The sequence below is a fragment of the Diorhabda carinulata genome, chromosome 6, assembly GCF_026250575.1.
Source record: "Diorhabda carinulata isolate Delta chromosome 6, icDioCari1.1, whole genome shotgun sequence".
NCBI lineage: Eukaryota > Metazoa > Arthropoda > Insecta > Coleoptera > Chrysomelidae > Diorhabda > Diorhabda carinulata.
In genome coordinates, this window is record NC_079465.1 from 25963923 (window position 1) to 25982904 (window position 18982).

Below are 18982 nucleotides of genomic sequence, written 5' to 3' on the forward strand. Positions count from 1 at the left end.
TGCCAGTTTATTCAAAGAGACGGTTCTCCTTTTTCAGTTTTTTTTTTATCCCGAAGGTGCAGTCTCACCTAGAGTAGTATCTAATTTAGCTTTTATACTGCTTGGGTTAATGCCGTTCAAATAAAACGTCCACTATTGATGGATACGAAGCAAATACTAAACAACGTGACATCTTCGAAGTTGTAGCTGTATAAATTCTATATTTTGCGATACAGCCATCTCTGGGTCAAGCCAAGTACTTCTGGGACAATTCGCGTAGTGATACAGCGTTGCCAGTTTATTCAAAGAGATTATATATCCATAAAAAGAATCCCGAATGCTCATTAAAACATTACTGAAGCATAAATGCTTCATGTTTCACTTGATCCATCATCTAATTCATTAGAATCTGTGTATTGAACCAATAAAATGAAAAACATATAATTGAAAAAATGGATTCTAGTTATTTCATTGGTTATTATTGTAAAATATGAATTCATCAATTTTTGTCATTCTGATATTGGTAGTTTATTATTATATTTGTAAATATCGTCGTTTCAATGTCGAAACTCCAAAATTTAATTAAGTCCAGTCGCCGGGACATTTGTTAGTTCGATGGATAATAATTCAATTCGATGCATTATATTTAATCACCATTATGTATGTCGCCAAGTCGAAATACCAGCATGTAAGACAATAGAGGTATACTGTGTAGATAAAAGCGTTTGCTGGTTGTAGTATATGAGTTAATGATGAGCTCTAGGTCCTTAATTTAAGATACTAGACATAAGGGTTAGTGGAGTGAATAAATGATATGCTTCTGTAATGCAAACTGAAATTACGTCTTTATATATATGTACTGTTACGTAATAACATAAACAATGCATTACATTCCGACGTGTATGAATTTCTTGGAGTTGTTCAGTTTAATAGCGAGTGAAGATGTGGTTGTAGATATATACGAAAATGAGAGAATTTGCCGATTGAAATTTGTTTAAATTTTCATTCATTATATAACAGACACTAATGAAGGGTTGATACTTAAGATTTGAAACTAGTGAAAACAAATATTCATAATTAGATATGTGATTTGGCACATTACTGTTAGTTTAATTCACGTCGAAGGTTATAGAACCTGTCCTGTCATTTCGACTCACCAATTGAATCCTCCAGACACCACATCTGTAATCTCAAAATAATCAAATTTTGCTTCAAATCTGAATCGTTACAATGAGAAAACGAGTGGCCACCACGTTCTTTACATTTAAATCCAATGGAAAATATTTATACTATAAAATCACTCACAACACAACAGTTTAATATTTAAATCGATAATGCCTGTAATAAAATTCGTTATAACTTGATTTTGTATCACACTGTATATGATACTGTTGATTTGACTCAATTTCATCAATAAAATTCATTAAAGTATCTGTAAACAACTCGAATAACACTCGTATGACAACACGTTCTGAGTACTTTCATCATAAGATATGTCAAACTCTATAATAGCAATGTCAAATTCATATCAATATGGCCGTAACTCAAAACTTAAGTAGCAACACTCGTAAAATCAGTAAAATGGTTAAACTTTGCGATATTGTAGGAGTTAACAACTGGATGCATAAAATAATACCATGATTATCAAAATTATGTGGATTGGTATGAATACGAGGGTAGTTCAAATATAAACCAAAATTTTGTTATAAAAAACTTTTGCTTGAAACCTGAATCATTTAAATGAAGAAAAGAGTGGTTACCACGTTCCTCACATTTAAATCCTATGGAAAATATGTATACCATAAAGTCACTTCAATATTTAAATCATTGATACCTGTAATAAAATTCGTTATAACTTGATTTTGTATCACACTGTATATGATACTGTTGATGTACGCGACTCAATTTCATTTTTTATCAATAAAATTGATTAAAGTATCTATAAACAACTCGAATAGCACTCGTATGACAACACGTTCTGAGTACTTTCATCACAAGATATGTCAAACTCTATAATAGCATTGTCAAATTTGACATATTCATATCAATATGGCCGTAACTCAAAACTTAAGTAGTAACCCTCGTAAAATCAGTAAAATGGTTAAACTTTGCTACATTGTAGGAGTTAACAACTGGATGCATATAATAATACCGTGATTATCAAAATTATGTGGATTGGTATGAATACGAGGGTAGTTTAAATATATACCAAAATTTTGCTATAAAAAACTTCATTATTAAGTTACTGAGCTGAACTTTTCTAAAGTATTAGTGATAGTAACAGTCTACAAAATTTCGCTACTCCTTTAGAAATTTTCGAGTGCCTTTTTTGTAAAAATCTCTCGGTTTATCACGTACCCATTAGCACACGAAAAATTCTATCAAGCAACGTCATTAGACAATTAGACAATCGACATGAATCTACTTGAGTTGACGTCGTCCCACATAACAATTTTCTACACATCAGAAAGTAAACTACAAATAATAATTGGTATTTAACAAACAATTTATGATTTAAATGATTTAAAATTATAAATTGAGATGATATAAGTGACCTTGATCGAGAATGTTCGTAGGTCACTCAGGAGTCTGTGGCCTGTGTTAACCTCAATTTTCCACAATTTAGAAACTTAGTTAACCACCTTACCACCTTCCTATCTTTTTATACCTCATTTTCAAGCATTACCAAACCAGAATTAAATTTTTCTTTCTCTAAATCTGCTATGTCTTGGAGACAATCTACTAGATCTTCTACCAGCGTTTGACGTCCAGACAGGGTACTGGTAGAAAAAGATACTTAATCAAATCTTCTTTGTTGGAGTATTTGCAATAGTTATAAGTTGTTTTGAAGCCTTTTACTACCAGTATAATCACTCATGATTCGAGTTTTTCGTAAATATTTTTATTTTTTGTTTTTTCTTTATTGATCCTTGTCCATAACGTTCTGGATTTCATACAATCACTTATATAAATGTATATTCTAATTTTTGGCTCTAGTTCTTGGAGCAAAAGCTTCTTTCTACAATTTTATAGATACGACGTTCGATTTTTTGCAATTCTATCTCCTTTAGAGTTTTCTTCCACTTCTTAGTGGGGTCTATTGGTATATTAAGTTCTTGGAGGACCCTCTATGGTCCAATGTTCATAAATATTGGATTTATAAACGACCAAGGGGTTGTCATCATCATCATTCCTAGCATTTCCACAAACCTTGATATGATTAGCGGTACGAGAATAACTCTGTACCCTTTCAACCCTTTTTTTACTTGATTCCGGTATCATTAGAGGGGTCTATTGGCATATTAAGTTCCTGGAGGGCCCCGTATAGTCCAATTTTCAACCTTCTTTTCACTTGATTCCGGAATCATCCGTTATATTCGATTCGTCGTAGTTATATATGTTATTATCGTCTTCATCAGCAAGTGCTTCATCAACGGATTGTATCTAGTTAATACGGATTCGCAATTGGCAATAATTCCAAGAGTATCTGTATTGGTGACATCTTCCTCGTCCGACAAAACTCTTGGTTGACCAACTGGGTTGCAATTTCTTCCGAGAAAATTGGGCTGTAGAGTTTAAAATCATTCACTGCATTTTAGAGGTTTTGTTTTGGAATAATTTTTAAAATTTCTTTCCCCTGCTTCTTTTTCTAACTTTTTTTATTGAGGTTTCATAATTTCAGCTTGGTTATGAATAAATCATCTGTTTTTTATTAAATGAAACGATGTATTTACACAAACTTGGATTGTTTTTAGATTTAAACGCATTGTAAAACTGAAATATTGTTTAACTTTTAATACTCTTTGACCTAATTTGTATTATAAAAAGCTTTCCATCAAAGTTTCTCACAAACGACTTTTTCTCGTGCCGGTGTCGTTTCGTGTTCTTACATTAATTCACCACCACATTTTAGTTTGATGTAATAATTCGGAAAAATATGCTAATACCAAATATACGATAATCATTTTCCAATATTTAAAATATAACTTCCAAGTTTTAGGTAATATGGTTTATTTGAAAATAACTTATCAATAATCAACTTTGTTTTAAAATACACATCATTTAGAGGACACCATCTGAAAGTTGTTCGTTCTGTATTTATTTACATACCGAAAGTTGCGTTTTGAGTGTTCCATGTAGTGAAAGTGACAGTTCCGTATTGCAAAACACTTTCGAGACGCTCTGGAATAACTCTGCCACTTCAATGTTGACAGTTGACAATTTCACTTTGATGATTGTTCATAACCTTAAATTTTCAATTTTCTGAAATGATTTGTTTTATCGGTTTTATCCAAATTAATGAATAACAATGATGATGATGATGAAAAGTGATGAAGAATGACTCGAATCGAAGCCATCTGATATGACCGAAGAAAGAAATGAGGCCGTTCTTAATTTCGGTCGAGCTTTTTATAAAGTGGTGTTACCAGAAAAAGGCGAAAAACCCAACGGAAACCGTAGTGCTCGCTTATTTTTCAGAAAAATCCAAAATCTGGAAAAGTTCTATATGGTTATAAGTACTCTCGCAATAAAACAAGATGTTTACATCAACAAATATCCAAAACTCATCAATTTCCTGAAGGAACAAAACAAAGGGTGCACTGCAAAAAATCAAAAATGCGTCGTCTAAAAAATGTTGTGTACGCCGCGGCTGAGATACTACTTTGTTTGGACAACGTAGCACTTTCAGTCCTTGGCATACAAATAACTATTATTCAGATGAAATTAAGACATTATTCAAGGAAAGTTTGTCAAAATAAACTTGTGTTCAAGATTTTTGAACGGGTGGCAATTCACTGAACCTCCACGAAACTTCAGCGGACTGTCTCCAGTTTTTTTATGCTTTGAACCTTTGGTAAATGTAGAGGACATCCACCACCCGACTAGAATCATCTTCTCATCCTCTTATTTTAAAACAAGGTTAACCTCATCAGGCAAATTCTGAATTCAAAATGAATTAATTTTCATTAGGTCGATACGAAGAACCTCTCAGAGTCATCTAGCTGGAAAGTTGAATATGTGATCCGAGTAAGTCAATTCTAACCATAAAATCATGCTTATAAAGATAATCTGATCAGTACCACGTAAGACCCTGACAAAAACAATCCAGAAAAAATCTAAAATTGAAATCTAATCAGGAATATATAAAGTGATGCTAATCAGGATCATATGGGGCACTCCTGATCAGAACCAATCTTGTTATACTGATCTATACTTTAACAGTTACTTAAATTCAGCACATATCTGAAAAATTATCACCTTTTCCAGTCGTCTTCCACCACTAGTGTGAGTTTTTTGAGGTGTCAATTCAAGAGACAACTTATAGATGCTAAAACTTTGGCGATTCGTTCTGATTAAAGCAGTCTTAGTACCCCGATTGGTTCAATCCTACTATATCGTACCTGTAGTCCAATATTTTCACTATTTTTTCTATATAGTGATGTTTAAAAAGAAGGTTACTTCACCACGAAAGGAAGGGGAAAACTGAAAAGTACTTCTGAGTCTATTAGGTAAAAAATTTTTATGATTCTGCCAAAATTATTGGCAAAGGGAGAAGTACGAGGATGGACTCAGAAGTACCTAGCTTGACCTAGACATGGCGGTTGGTTACCAATTCAAAAATAACAAAACTGAGTGAAATTGCCAAGAAAGAAGTAACTAAATTAGACATCTGCTTTTGATCAAGAAATATTGCGTTTTATATTGCACTGTACGTTGTATAGCATCATGTCAAGCGGCCTTTAGCTTTGTTATCTCCATTTTTAAACTGCACAAAATATCAAATAAAGTTTGAGGTTATGCAATTGCATACTGTCAAACGACGTACAATGTTCGTAAGTAATATTTTGATCTTGCAATGCATTGCATGCAACTTCTTGCATGTTGTCTTGCATTATGTCTCAAGTATTGGATCTTGATCAACTTTATATATCCATTTTCAATTATTCAATTATCCTTACTACTCATTTTTTTTTTGTTTTCTCATTTCTAGTCTTAAGACAACGCCGTAAATTCGTAAATCCATAGAGAATTTTTTAGTTTTCGTTATTTTAGGTTATATACAAATGAATAAATATTTATGCTTATACATACAACATCTGATTATTGACTTTGCAGTAAATCACATAATAGTTACATATTCAAGCACTAGAATTTAATCAAGTGAATGGAAAGCAAATAGTGATTTGATTTACACAATTGTTCCTCAGCATTAATTTGAAATTACTTAATTTACCTTCATGAAATTCGGTTTGAGAGAAATTTCACGGATTGACGTCTAAGAATGATTTTGACATCGAAAAATCTGTAGTGTGTGTAATCATCTAATACTAGAAGCATATATTTTTTATTGTCCCATGTTGGTGGATAGATTGGGCCACATAAATCGGTGTGAATAATTTCTAATGGTGCTTTTGCTATGGTTGAATGAAAGTCTTGTCTGTTTTCCTCTCATACATATATCACACGGTTGTCACAATCTTTTGAGGTAATATCCATTCCTGTCTCGATTTTTTGTTCAATTATCTTTAGTTTACGATGCCAATTCATCACTTTTTCTATATATTCACTCATTATATCTTCTTTTGTAATTTCTACGTCCATTCCTTGGAACTTTTTCGTTTTCTTTCATCGCATATACTTTATTTTCCTCAAATATCATTTTATCATCATTTTCTGTTATAGCTGTCACTGATATTGAGTTCCCTTACATATAATTTTTTTGTTTTAATTTCTTCTGCAGTAATCTGAATACTTTACTTGATTGTAAATAGTAAATGACAATTCTATGTCATTTACCATGTGAGCTTCGCTTTCTGAATCAGATATAAACAGATTTTTTTTGTTTCATCATAGTTTTTATTTTCTGTCAAAAAAGACACTTTTCTAATTGGGTTCCTTTCAGTTTTGTTTTCACCACATGTGCTTAGTTTGTCTCTAAAGAAACTACTGCTTTCTGTATGGTTAGTTTTCTTATAAATACTATTTTCCTTATTATTTTCATACTGACGCTTTTCATTTTCCTGGTAATTTTCATTTTCACGGTAATTTTTATTTTTATATTTGCAAAAACGATCTATATAGTTTGGTTTCTCACAAATGTGACATAATTTTTCTCCACTCTAGTACTGAAACGCAACAGATTTTTCTTTTTTTTTCGTTTTTATTCATATTTTTTCCAGATATAAACTCGAAATGAGGTTTTCCAACCTTGACTCCCAAGCAGTTTTTAAAAAGTCTAAATCTTTCAAGTAATGTGCTCAATATTTTTCAAGTCGTCATTTTGTCTATCGCAAGACGTCGCTTTAATGCTTTGAGTCTTGAGGGGGTACCCAAAAATAACCGGATTTATTTTTTAAATGCTATATATTTACAAATATTTACAAAACAACTTTATCCCCTTCAAAATACTCAAAAGCAAGCTCCTGTCTCGTTCTTTTCTTGATGCCAATGTTTTCAAATCGCCATCCTTTCATGCCCTTTTTCATGCGAGGAAACAAGAAAGAGTCGCAGGGAGCCAAGTCAGGCGAGTAAGATGCGTGAGGCAGTGGAACCATGTTATTTTCAAACAAAAATTAGTTAACAGTGATGACTGAGTCAGCAGGTGCGTTGTCATGGTGTAAAGAACCAGTCACCTGTTTGCTGAACCGAGCTCCAAGATATTCTACTGATTTCAGACAGTTAATCAATTGTCTGTGCGCACGGACTCTCGAATTCTTTCAACATTTCCATCGATTCGGGCAGTTGATGGACGTCCAGAGCGAAGTTTGTCATCAATCGACATGTCGCCATTTTTAAATCGAGAAAACCACTCTTACACTTGAGTTTTCCCAATAGCATCATCACTGTAAGCAGTTTCAGCAGCGTTTTTACCGAGTAGAAACAAAATTTCACAGCGGTAGGTTGTTCACTTAAATTAGCCCTCATAAAAAAACGAATCAGCATTGAAACAGCACTAGCAAAAACGGTCACTAGTGACGAACAAAACGTGGCAAGTCAACCGCCCGCGCGGCACTGAATTGGCGACAGAAATCAGTACTACAAAAGCTCCACCCATGGCAATGCTATTCCGGTTACTTTTGGGTACCCCCTCGTATATGATAAATTTTGCAATTTACTCCCAAGTATTGACAGATCAATTCTTCCAAAAATCTGCATTTTTGATATTCACTGTCCTTTTGAAATAAGTACTTGAGTTTTTGATAGATTTCTGCCGCGGTGTGTCAACCGTAAGAATGATTATTTTTTGAGTCATTGCGTCTCTTTGTATCCAAATCTTCAGTTAAACTTTCAAATTTTTCTTCGTTATTCACTATTGCATATAAAGCACTGGTTTTAAAATCGACAGACGTTTGGAAATTCCACATCTCAAACGATTCTGAGTTTGTCAGTTTTTCAATGTTTAAAATATTATTTCATTTTCCATTTTTATTGTTTTTAGTTAGATTAACGGTTTAACTTTAACCTTAACACTCTTAAATAAATAACAAGCAATTACTTCCTTTTTTTAGCAGAAGAAATTAGTGAAGTAGAAAATGATAAAAGCAAAAGCGAATGATATATCTATCAATATGAATAAAATAATTTTTAAGCAAAAAATTCTCATTTAACGAGATTAGATCAACAATTTAAATCAACATAATCTACTCTGTTACATTTTTTATTCATTCTAATGTGGATACAACATCGTGGGCATTACTTGTGGGAGATTAAAGCAGAACTAGCTTTCACCCGCGGCTTCGCTCAATCCCCTAATAAATATGATTGACAGCAAGAGTTGTACTTTCTTATTTTGCTCAAAAATAACTTTGACACATCTGTAAAACTTAACAATAAAGTTTTTAAAAGCTTTTCTAGTTCACCGAGTAATGGTGCCACTAGAACAGCACATTCCAACAGTTTCATCTTTCCATTTGGAATAGTGACATTTTTTATTCATTGAACCAATAACAATCAAATCATGATTATGATATTAAATTGAAGGATCATTTTGAAATCTATTACTATTAAATACTGATTAATCCTTACGCATGACGGATCGCGGTCTGTATTTCTGCATTATGAATTCTTCTGGCGTTTCTATCGGTTTTTTAGCTGCCTGCAGCGCAGCTTGTCTTTCTGAACGAAATCGTACCTGAAGAGGAGTTCTCAAAATACTTGTCTTCTTTCTCAACTCTGCGTGAACCGAAGATTCTTTATTCCGTGCAACTGTTGCTGGACGGAGCTTTTGCTTCCAAGGCATTTTTAAAGAAGAAAAGTGTAAGAATTGAAAGTGATGGACCCACGTTTTATCCATTGTAATAAAATGACCCAAATATTCAGTGAAACATAGCTAAAAACTCGATGGAAACATCTTCACGATGCCCTTTTTGTTCCATTGTGAGCAAACGCGGCACCAATCTTGCGCGCAGCTTTCTCATGTCCCAATTTGCGCAAATTTAGTCGACGATCATCCAGTACCCCAAATATATTCCAGCTTTACTATCTATCCTAGAGACGAGATCACCCTGTATAATGAACAACATTTATCCATCTAAGAATGTCAAATTCGTCACTAACTCTGTTTAGTACGGAATGATTTAAAAGATATCTAATTCGCTGGGATTTATCAACGTTCTATATCACTAATACCCCATTTATCTTCGTTTGTTCCAGGTCGCCTGGGTGAGGGCCGAAGATCAGACTATTCTCAGCCTTCATACAAGAGTCGTAACTCATAACAACCGCGTTAGTGTAACTCACGATGATGCGGAAACGTGGAAACTGCGCATAAGGCCCGTCAAGGAATCAGATAGAGGCTGTTATCTCTGTCAGATAAACACTCAGATACTCAAATCGCAGAAGGGATGTCTCGACGTGTTTGGTAAGTTATCAGTTTTGGAAAATTTACGGCAGTTTTCGTGGCGTTAATAAGATTAAAGGCAATATAGATATAACTTGAAACGTAGTTAAAACTTTGTTGGTAATTTGTGCTAGGAATTATCAAAAAGGAAAATATCGATTCCGGAAACTCGTAGTAATAAAAACAATAGTTTTAGCTATTTATATAATTATCGTTTCCTGTTTTCATCACTGGTGGCGCTTGAATTATAAATTACAACGAAGATCACATACAAGGTATCATCAGAAAGTAGTAGAACTGTTTTTTTTTATGGGGGAACGCACCTCGACACAAAAATCTTGTAGCGTTCACTGGAGCAGTTATACTGGATTAAATTTATCGATACAACGGACAAAGAAACAAACGACATGATTAAGGAGACTAAAGGTAATACTGTCATGGCTACATCAGGTATTTCTGAATTGTGAAATCTATTGCGAGAAGATTGGAAGACGACGATAGCTCCGGACGCCTTCAACCAGCAAGATTAACGAGTGAGAAATTTATTGAACTGTGATTGAATGATTGCTGATTAATTTGGCATTCCTCGAAATCAATATTTTGAAATAGTGACAAAAATAAGCATGAAAAAGTGTTAAGAATTAATTAACAACAATAACTATATCAATTCCTTCCCTTGGTAGCGAGGGATTCCCTCGAAATTTTTGGACACCTCAAGGAACTAAGGTAATACAAAAATATTTATACTATCATATCACAGAAAGCATCCCCCTAAGCACTTGATTTTTATAAAATGGACTCAAAAGGAATGCGCCCAATCTTTGAACTTCCACTGGGAGCCAAAAAAACGTTACTAATTTGAGTACCTAGCTACACCGAGTCTTGGTGAAGAGGACAACTCCTTCCATAGGACCACAATCTTTCGTAGGTTTCCATTAAATTATGGTTATAAAGCGTGGAAGACTTTAGGTCTGAAGCAACCATAGAAATTTCTCTCTTTTTCTATCAACTGGTTGTAAAAGATCCTTCTGTTAAACTTAGATGAACTAAGACATTGGACATTATGAATTATCATCTGAGGAATATTGGAGAAACTCCCGAAATCTCCTTTCACGTTACGTTTCTTAGATTCAAACTTATTAAAGCTAGTAATCCTCAAATTGGATAGATCACTATGCAAAGCTCTTGCTAACCGACTGGTAAACAGTTCAGTACTTAATTCACGGTCTTTACGCCCCAGCTCATCTAATCTAATCAACTTTTATTCAGTTTTCTACGTATTTCATGATCTCTCTCAATTTATCCACACCAAGCACTATTTATCTAATTCACTTTCATTGAATTTAGCTACGTACTTACCGGAAATTCCCTGCTATAACTTGGGTGATGTAATAGTCATCGAAAACAACATAAATAACAAGTTGTAACGAATAACGGCTGAGATATTTATATACGATACAGATGAAATTGTAGTAAAACGAAAATCGTTCTATTTGAAGGTTATTTCCACAATAATTTGAAACCAACAATAAGGTATTGAAGGAATAAACATATTTTCAGGAAAACTACCATCAATAATAACCTATATCGTAGTTTCGGGCTAAATTGATTATTAAAATTATTGTTTGGTATGTAAAAATCTTAACCTAATATATTTGCTGTATAAAAATCAAATGGTGACAAAGACAAATTTCAAAATTATCTCCAGTTTATTTGGAAAATACTAAAATGGAGCCAGACATTATAATGGATGTAGCACTTTTTGTAAAATTGCAGATTCTCTCCGGATATTTGATTCCACGTGTAAATTATAATTTTTTTATTTCATGGATCATCCTGAACATTTCTTTTATCATAATTAAAAATATTCCGTTGGGTGGTTTGTCTGGAAACAGATTGTCCAATATTTGCAGCGACATTCTTCATATCTACATCATTGTGTTGAAGCAAATACTAGATCCAGTTTTTCTCTAGTAAACTCCGTGTTGCGATCTTGGTTCTCAAAATAATTTTTGTCTCACTATCCTAAATTTAATATAGAAATAAATACCCTTTCTTCGTTTGTGAAACGGGGCCTCCATTTTTTCTAATATCGTCCCATGAATGTCGTAGTCTCGAACAGCTGTAAACTCCATCCTTCTTCAGTGACCTTTTCAACGGTATCCTCAGTCTAATGACTTATTTTTCAAAAAAAATTGTCTCCAACATTTCAGTTTGATGTTATATAAACTATATTTTCTGTTTATCGTCTAGATTTCAAATGTGTTTATTCAAAATTCTTCTATTATCATTTGACATAGAAAATAATACATTTTATCACTTTCTCTAAACTTCGTAAAAATCCAAGTACCGCTTCCGGGTTGAAAAGAAATTATGGGGCCGAAATTTCTCTGTAGCTCTTTACATGAACGGGAAAAGGTTTTCTTTTGTAAGGATTCCGTATTTTCATATCTAACTGACTTTTTTACGGTCGATACAAATCTCGAAATCTGGGAATAATTTCTCGAGGTGCAGAATTCCAAATAAAAAATATTTCAGAGGGATTTTATTATTAAATCACAAGAAAAAAGTATTTCTTTCTAATGCATTATTGCATTTTTAATAAAAAATTCATAATTATTTATTGAAAACACATTTCCGCGCGATAATTAATGTACAAACATTGACACTTGAGCTAAAATAACCCTTTCACATAAAGTACACTCAAATCAACAGAAAATTATTATAAATTTGAGAAATAAGGATTTTGTACTTGATTGATTCCTTGTAGAATTTTCTTTTTTTCCATTTCTCCCAATCTTATACCTGTTTTTATTTCACAAAAGAGTTCTAGTCCTCAGACAGACGTTCAAGCTTCTTTCCCTGCTAATCTAATAACTGTTCCATTTCTTTGTACCTCAATGTGCTTTGGTGGTTATCTAACTGTCTCATATTATTATTATTATCTGCCTTCTACATTTTTTATTGTTATTAAAGTAAGATTATGTCCTATCGACATCAGCATCTTGTGTTTTTCGTAATCTTGTTAAGTGTTTTATATTTGAGATCCATATATTTCTTATTCTTCTCTTTCTATACGAACTGGTTTGAACTAGTAGCAAAGAGCTCGTTGAATCTTTAGTTGCGGTTTCTTTGTTCGTTCTTTTCTCTTTTCTCATGTCTACACGAAATATTTCTGCTTCTCAGAAATAAATTCAAGCTGCTTTCTGTGCTAGTTCATGAGCTGCTTCATTTCTTTCTATTTCAATGTGCTCAATGAGCTCTTAGCCTAGCATACAAAAAAAAGGTCACGAGTGGCGATTAGTTTCCAATATATTCTCCTTTTATTTTAAAAAAATGTTCAGAACGTCTGATTAAAGCTTCTAAACTTGAAAATATGATGTATCTTTAGTATCAAAGTTTCATTTCATTGTCGCTGTTAAATATCTTACCCCTTAACTTGACTTGAGCTTTACGGACAAAAAATAGTCAGAAGGAACCAGATCAAGCCTATATGGTGGGTGTACAATCTCTGTGAAGTCACATTCGTGTACAGAGCCTTGGAAAGTGAAGCAGTGTGGACTGAAGCATTGCTATGAAGCAAGTACTTACCTCCACGCCTTTTTTCAATAATTTTTTGACAAAACTACTACTATAAATCAGAATAATATGTCACGTAGACGGTTGTACGAATATTGCTATTTTAATTTTGGAAAAGACAAATAGAAACAAATATTTATAATTGATTAGATACCATAAAAGTGATTGGAACGCTTCATCCGTTTTTTTCAGGTGTAGAACTAGGAAATAAGGAAGAATCATTGAGTGCCAAACAAGGATTGTACGGCGGATGACTAATCAATTCGATGTTTTGACTGTTCAAAATGGTTTTTGTTAAAACTGATGTATGAGAGTCAAATTACGCGGTATACAACGCGAAAAAATCTTATGACAGGCAAATGCTCAAGCAATATTCAATGTATGAGAGTAGAATTAATGCTCAAGTAAGCCTCAATCTCAGAATATGTCACACGACGATCTTGCGATATCAGTTCACGCACAGCACCCATTTTGGAAGACTCTCTCGGAATCCATCTTGTAGTGAATTGAATTCGGTTTAATCCAACCAAAATGAACTCCAATGCCAGTTATTTGACAACACGTTGTGGGTACGTTCATCGATAAAAATGTCAAACTTCATGATGGCAATGTCAGATTTGACATATGTCACATCTCAAAACTTGAGTGAGAATCCATGTATGTGATTCCTTAAAGTCAATCAAAAGAATACAGTTGCAGTCCCAAAATATCGTAGTAATCACCTTTTTGGTGTTTTTCGTGATCTTTCCTTCTTTGATGTCGTTCCATAGAATTTTTTTTGGATGTTATCTTTGATACAAACAAATATATTGATGGTTTGATCGATTTTATGAGTTTGGGTCTGCGCACTTACTAGTCCTAAAGATACAAAAATAAATTCATGAATTCTGACGAATGTAATCAGGATTTGACAAGTGAGCAAAGCTTGAATTAAATCCAATCGTTCAAAGTAGTACAAAATGGATTCTTAAAAGTAGTAGTTAGATATTACGGTGAATTTAATAATATTGTATTAAAAAAACGCAATACTGAGGATATTTTATCTTTATTCTAACGGTTATCATTATTACTTCATATAAATCGTATATTTTATAACCTATAATTTCGGTAAACAAAAATTAGGTTAGAAGATATATAGACACGTTTTATTCAAGTCACTAACAATGTGAGTATTAACATATTGTTTCTTTCTCTATTGTCTCCTGGTATTTGAGTAAACACACAGATTTGTTGGATCTATACTATTGTCTCATGACAGCTTCATCGCTCATTAAAACATTGTATCCATTTATCTCGATTGAAGCGCTTCAGCTTTTCGCTACAGTAATATTTAACTCCATTTGTGCGACTGTAAACGATGAAATTAATTTGAGCGTTCAACTGTTTTCGAATGCTAATAATTTCTGTAAACATATTATATCCTTTCGCCGGGAATCCCTTGACATTAAATATTCCTTCCATATTTCATGTCTACAAATTTGTACATCGGTGTCGTTGAACAAGATCGATAGGACTTGTGAATTCGTACATATAATAATTACTCGCTTTCAGAAAGACACCTCGTTATCTTATTTATAACGCCGTGTTTTTTCACTTGCATATTAAAGTGCTGATACTGCAGGTCGAGGCCAAAAGCTACCTCGAATATGTCCCGTAACCAACATCACAATATTTAATTTCCAGAATCAGTGAATCATTCAAAAGTATAGCTAAACATCATTAGACAACACATTCCTTAATGAACGTGATTAAAAAGTTTGAAATAATTTTTCTATGATCATCAGGTAGATACTTCTAGTAGGATTTTTAATTCACCGTCATTAGTTAGTTGTGAGCTTTTCGAGTGTGTAGTTATCGTCCCACTGGAGCCTAGTACAAGTTGAGAAGAGACATCTATCAACAGATGCTGATTTTGAACCTGGTCGTAATGACTCCGATCATGGTGATCATTCTAATCGTCCAATTGAGGTGGTTACCTAAATCTACATATCTAATCGTAGATAGAAATTGTGTAAAATAGCTGAGGCGGTGAGTTTACGATTCCGCATAAACATTTGATCGTGAGAAAGCTTTTTTGAAAGTGTGTGCCACGTTTACTCACAGTCGATCAAAACAACAACGTTGATGATTCTGAGCAGTGTTTGGCCATGTAATAAATTAGTTTTTGCGACGATATGTGATAGTAGATGATAAATGGATCCATCACTTCACCCTGGAATCAGAACGATCATCATCTGAATGGACTGCAGCCTGTGAACCACGTCGGAAGCGTCCAAAGGCGCAACATTTATCTATGAAGGTTATGGCTTCAGTATTGTACATCGAAAATCTCCAAATGAAGAGATAATCAGAAGCGAATACCCAATAGAGCTGTTGAATCATTTGAATTGCAAAAATTAAACAAAAAGGCCTCATATGTGGAAGAAAATACCACTGTTTCACCAAGATAATACACCGATTCACAAATATATGTCAACGATGAATAAATTGAACGAAGTACACTTCGAACTGCTTCCTCATCCACCGTATTGTCCAGATCTGGTCCCTAATGACTACTGATCTTATAAAAAATGCTCGCCGGTAAGAAATTTAACTCAAATTAAGAAGGATTACTGAAACTGAAGTCTATTTTGAGCCAAAAGACAAATCCTTCTACAAGCACGGCTTCGAGACGTTAGAAAAACGTTGGAATGATTGTATTGCTCTTGAAGAAGATTACATTGATGAATAAAATCGATTTTTGGCAGAAAAAATGTGTTTTTCTTAGGTAGTCACACAGTTTATTGAGTTATGTGTTATATTTATTTATCTCTTCTACCTACTCGTTTTTTTTACTCTTCTCTATTCTCTATTCTATTTATAGCTCTATGTCTGTTTGGTAATTAATTCAGTTTTATTTTTTCCAGGGGAATAATTAACTAATTCTATAAAAATGTTTGTATTTAACTTATTAAATACTCTTGATTTTAGGTCTCTTCTGTTTCAAAATTTGTTTCTTTTTTGATAATTTTTTAAAAGAAAGATAAAAATTGACGTTTCGACTTTTCTTTATTAAAGTAATTATTTAGAAAAATATGAATATTTTGATAAAAAACGTCAATTTTTATCTTTCTTTTAAAAAATTATTAAAGAAAAGCAAATTTTGAAACAGAGAGACCTAAAATCAAGATCATTTAGATACATTTATATATCAAAAGGTCTAAAATTACATAAATGAATTACATATTAATTTTCTCATATCTTGTGACTGATTTTCAAGTTCCATCTTTCCCAAATCCTTTCTGATTCAATGCCATACCGGTAGACGTAATCCATCATAACCAAGAGGAAAGAAATCTTTTTAAACATTTATAAAGTTGGATTCCGCTTGACGTGACTTAACTAAACGTAAAGATCATAAAAAATAAATAAGTTTCCTAGGGAGAACGTACCCCGACCCTTATAAACTTTCCATTCGGATAAAGGCTAATTATTCAATCTACAGCTTGAACAACTGGCAAAACAGACAATGAAGATATAACTTATGTAATATTTCGGAAAGTGAAAGAACCGAACGGAAATAGGGAGCTGGGAAACAAATCCGTTTAGTTCGGCAATTAATAACTAACAGAACGTGAATCTGTTTCCGATTTTGATAACAACGGATTATTGTATGTTTGTTTAAAGAAAAAATATTTTCCTTATCTAACCGTAATGGATAATTATATTCTGATGACCGAATTCAGCCATTAATTAAAATGATATTTAGAAACACACACGAGGGTTTTGTTAATGACTACATTTGTTTAATTAAAATCTAATTAACAAGACGGTGGATGAAACGAATTGAATTTGAGAATCATCCCAATGATTTTACTGGATTATTTTATTACATTTTACTAATTTCGAATGAATTTGTAATAATTTTTAGAATCACGAACATCCTTTTTGCCAATGGGACACGGATACGATCTTTTTAACTAAAATATTTTCGAAGATGGCCACTTCTACCAGAAATCGACTGTAACTTTGTTATTTTAAATAGAACACCCTATATAATAATACATTTGTTAAATCTACGTAGAATTTTAGTATACTTTTGTCTAAAAACTTTTATCGAAAAATGCATACTTTTTGAGTTATTAATTTTTTTGTAAAAAATTTGACCGTTGCAAACCCTTATAAATTATTTTTTCACGAGGACACCCTTAAAGATATGAAAATGGTTTTCATTCGGTTGCTTTTAGCAAAATAAGACGTATTTAAATCTATGTTGAGAAATTTTTCATTTTATACGGGGTGTATATAAAAAGTATTCAAAGTTTAACTTCATAAAAATCAAATTTCTTACATATAACCACCCGGTTTTTTCTATTTCAATGCATTCAGCATCTTTTCCCCCCTGAATGCATCTTTTTCACGATTATGATAGATGCCAATACAAAAAGAAAAATGTTTTTAAACGAAATAAAAACTTTTCATTATCAATCATTAACAGTTTGTTCGAACAATGAAGTTGTTAATTCCGTTCCTCCATTGAGTTTATGTGACAAAGAGCACGCGTACTTTTTATTTCCTTTTTCTCGGTGGTTCCCCTACTGCGGAGAAGAGGAAATTACAAATTGCCATAGGTATTCTTTCCCGGGTTAGATAACTTCGGAAACCTTTGTGCATTTTTCAACAAGAACAAAACAGTCCCATATTTCAGACCTTTTACGCGATGCAAAAACTCTTTATACGAGCGGTACATTACGTTTCCGTGATGTGGTTTATATTTTCTAGAGAATAGAGAGTCTCTTAGTACAGGAGCTAGTTGAAATATAAACAAGAATTGGGAAATGTCATATCGAAACATAAAATAACTCATTTTTGTATAGTTTGAATTCGCTCATTTCGATTAATTAACATTTCGTATTGAATCCTGTTGTAACAAATTCATTTTTTTCTTCAGCACTCATTGGGTCATTCTGTTTTCATAAAATTGTGTGTTCATACTTTAAATTTCGATAACAAAATAATATAATAAAGGCAAAAGAAAATTGAGACAGAGCAACCTGATCTGCAAACAATTCAAAGACGATGGGATACTGGTAATAATTGATGATAAATGAGCTTTAACAGTTAAACACAGGCTGAAACACTCCATAGGAAGAATAGATCTGTAGTGAAATAGTTGAAAACAGGCTGAAACACCCCATAGCAAGAACTGATCTATGAAGATCGAATTAAAATAGTTGAAAACTGACTGAAACACTCCATAGAAAGAAAAGATCCAAAAAGATTTTACTTAAATAGTTAAAAAAAAGGCTGAAACACTTCATAAGAAAAAGAAATCTAAGGATATTTTAGTGAAATAGTTGAAAACAGGCTGAAACACTCCATATGAAGAATAGATCTAAGAAAATTGTAGCGAAATAGTTAAAATTAGGCTGAAACACTCCGTAGTAGGACTAAATCTAGAAAGGTTGTACTGAAATAGTTGAAAACAGGATGAAACACCTCATAAAAATAAGACATCTGAGAAGATTTCAGTGAAATAATTAAAAATAGGCTAAAACACTCCATAGGAAAAAGAAATCTGAGAAGATTTTAATGAAATAGTTA

At 32.8% G+C, this 18982-nt stretch overlaps 1 protein-coding gene across 2 annotated transcripts in view; it reads left to right on the plus strand.

Annotated features, from left to right (window-relative positions):
• The window catches only part of LOC130895955 (lachesin), a 275648-nt gene that overhangs the window by 165384 nt on the left and 91282 nt on the right, over nt 1-18982 (plus strand). For both annotated transcript variants that reach the window (XM_057803642.1, XM_057803643.1), the window contains exon 3: nt 9634-9841. In XM_057803642.1, the coding sequence (XP_057659625.1) occupies nt 9634-9841 (208 nt within the window). The remainder of the gene's footprint in view (nt 1-9633; nt 9842-18982) is intronic.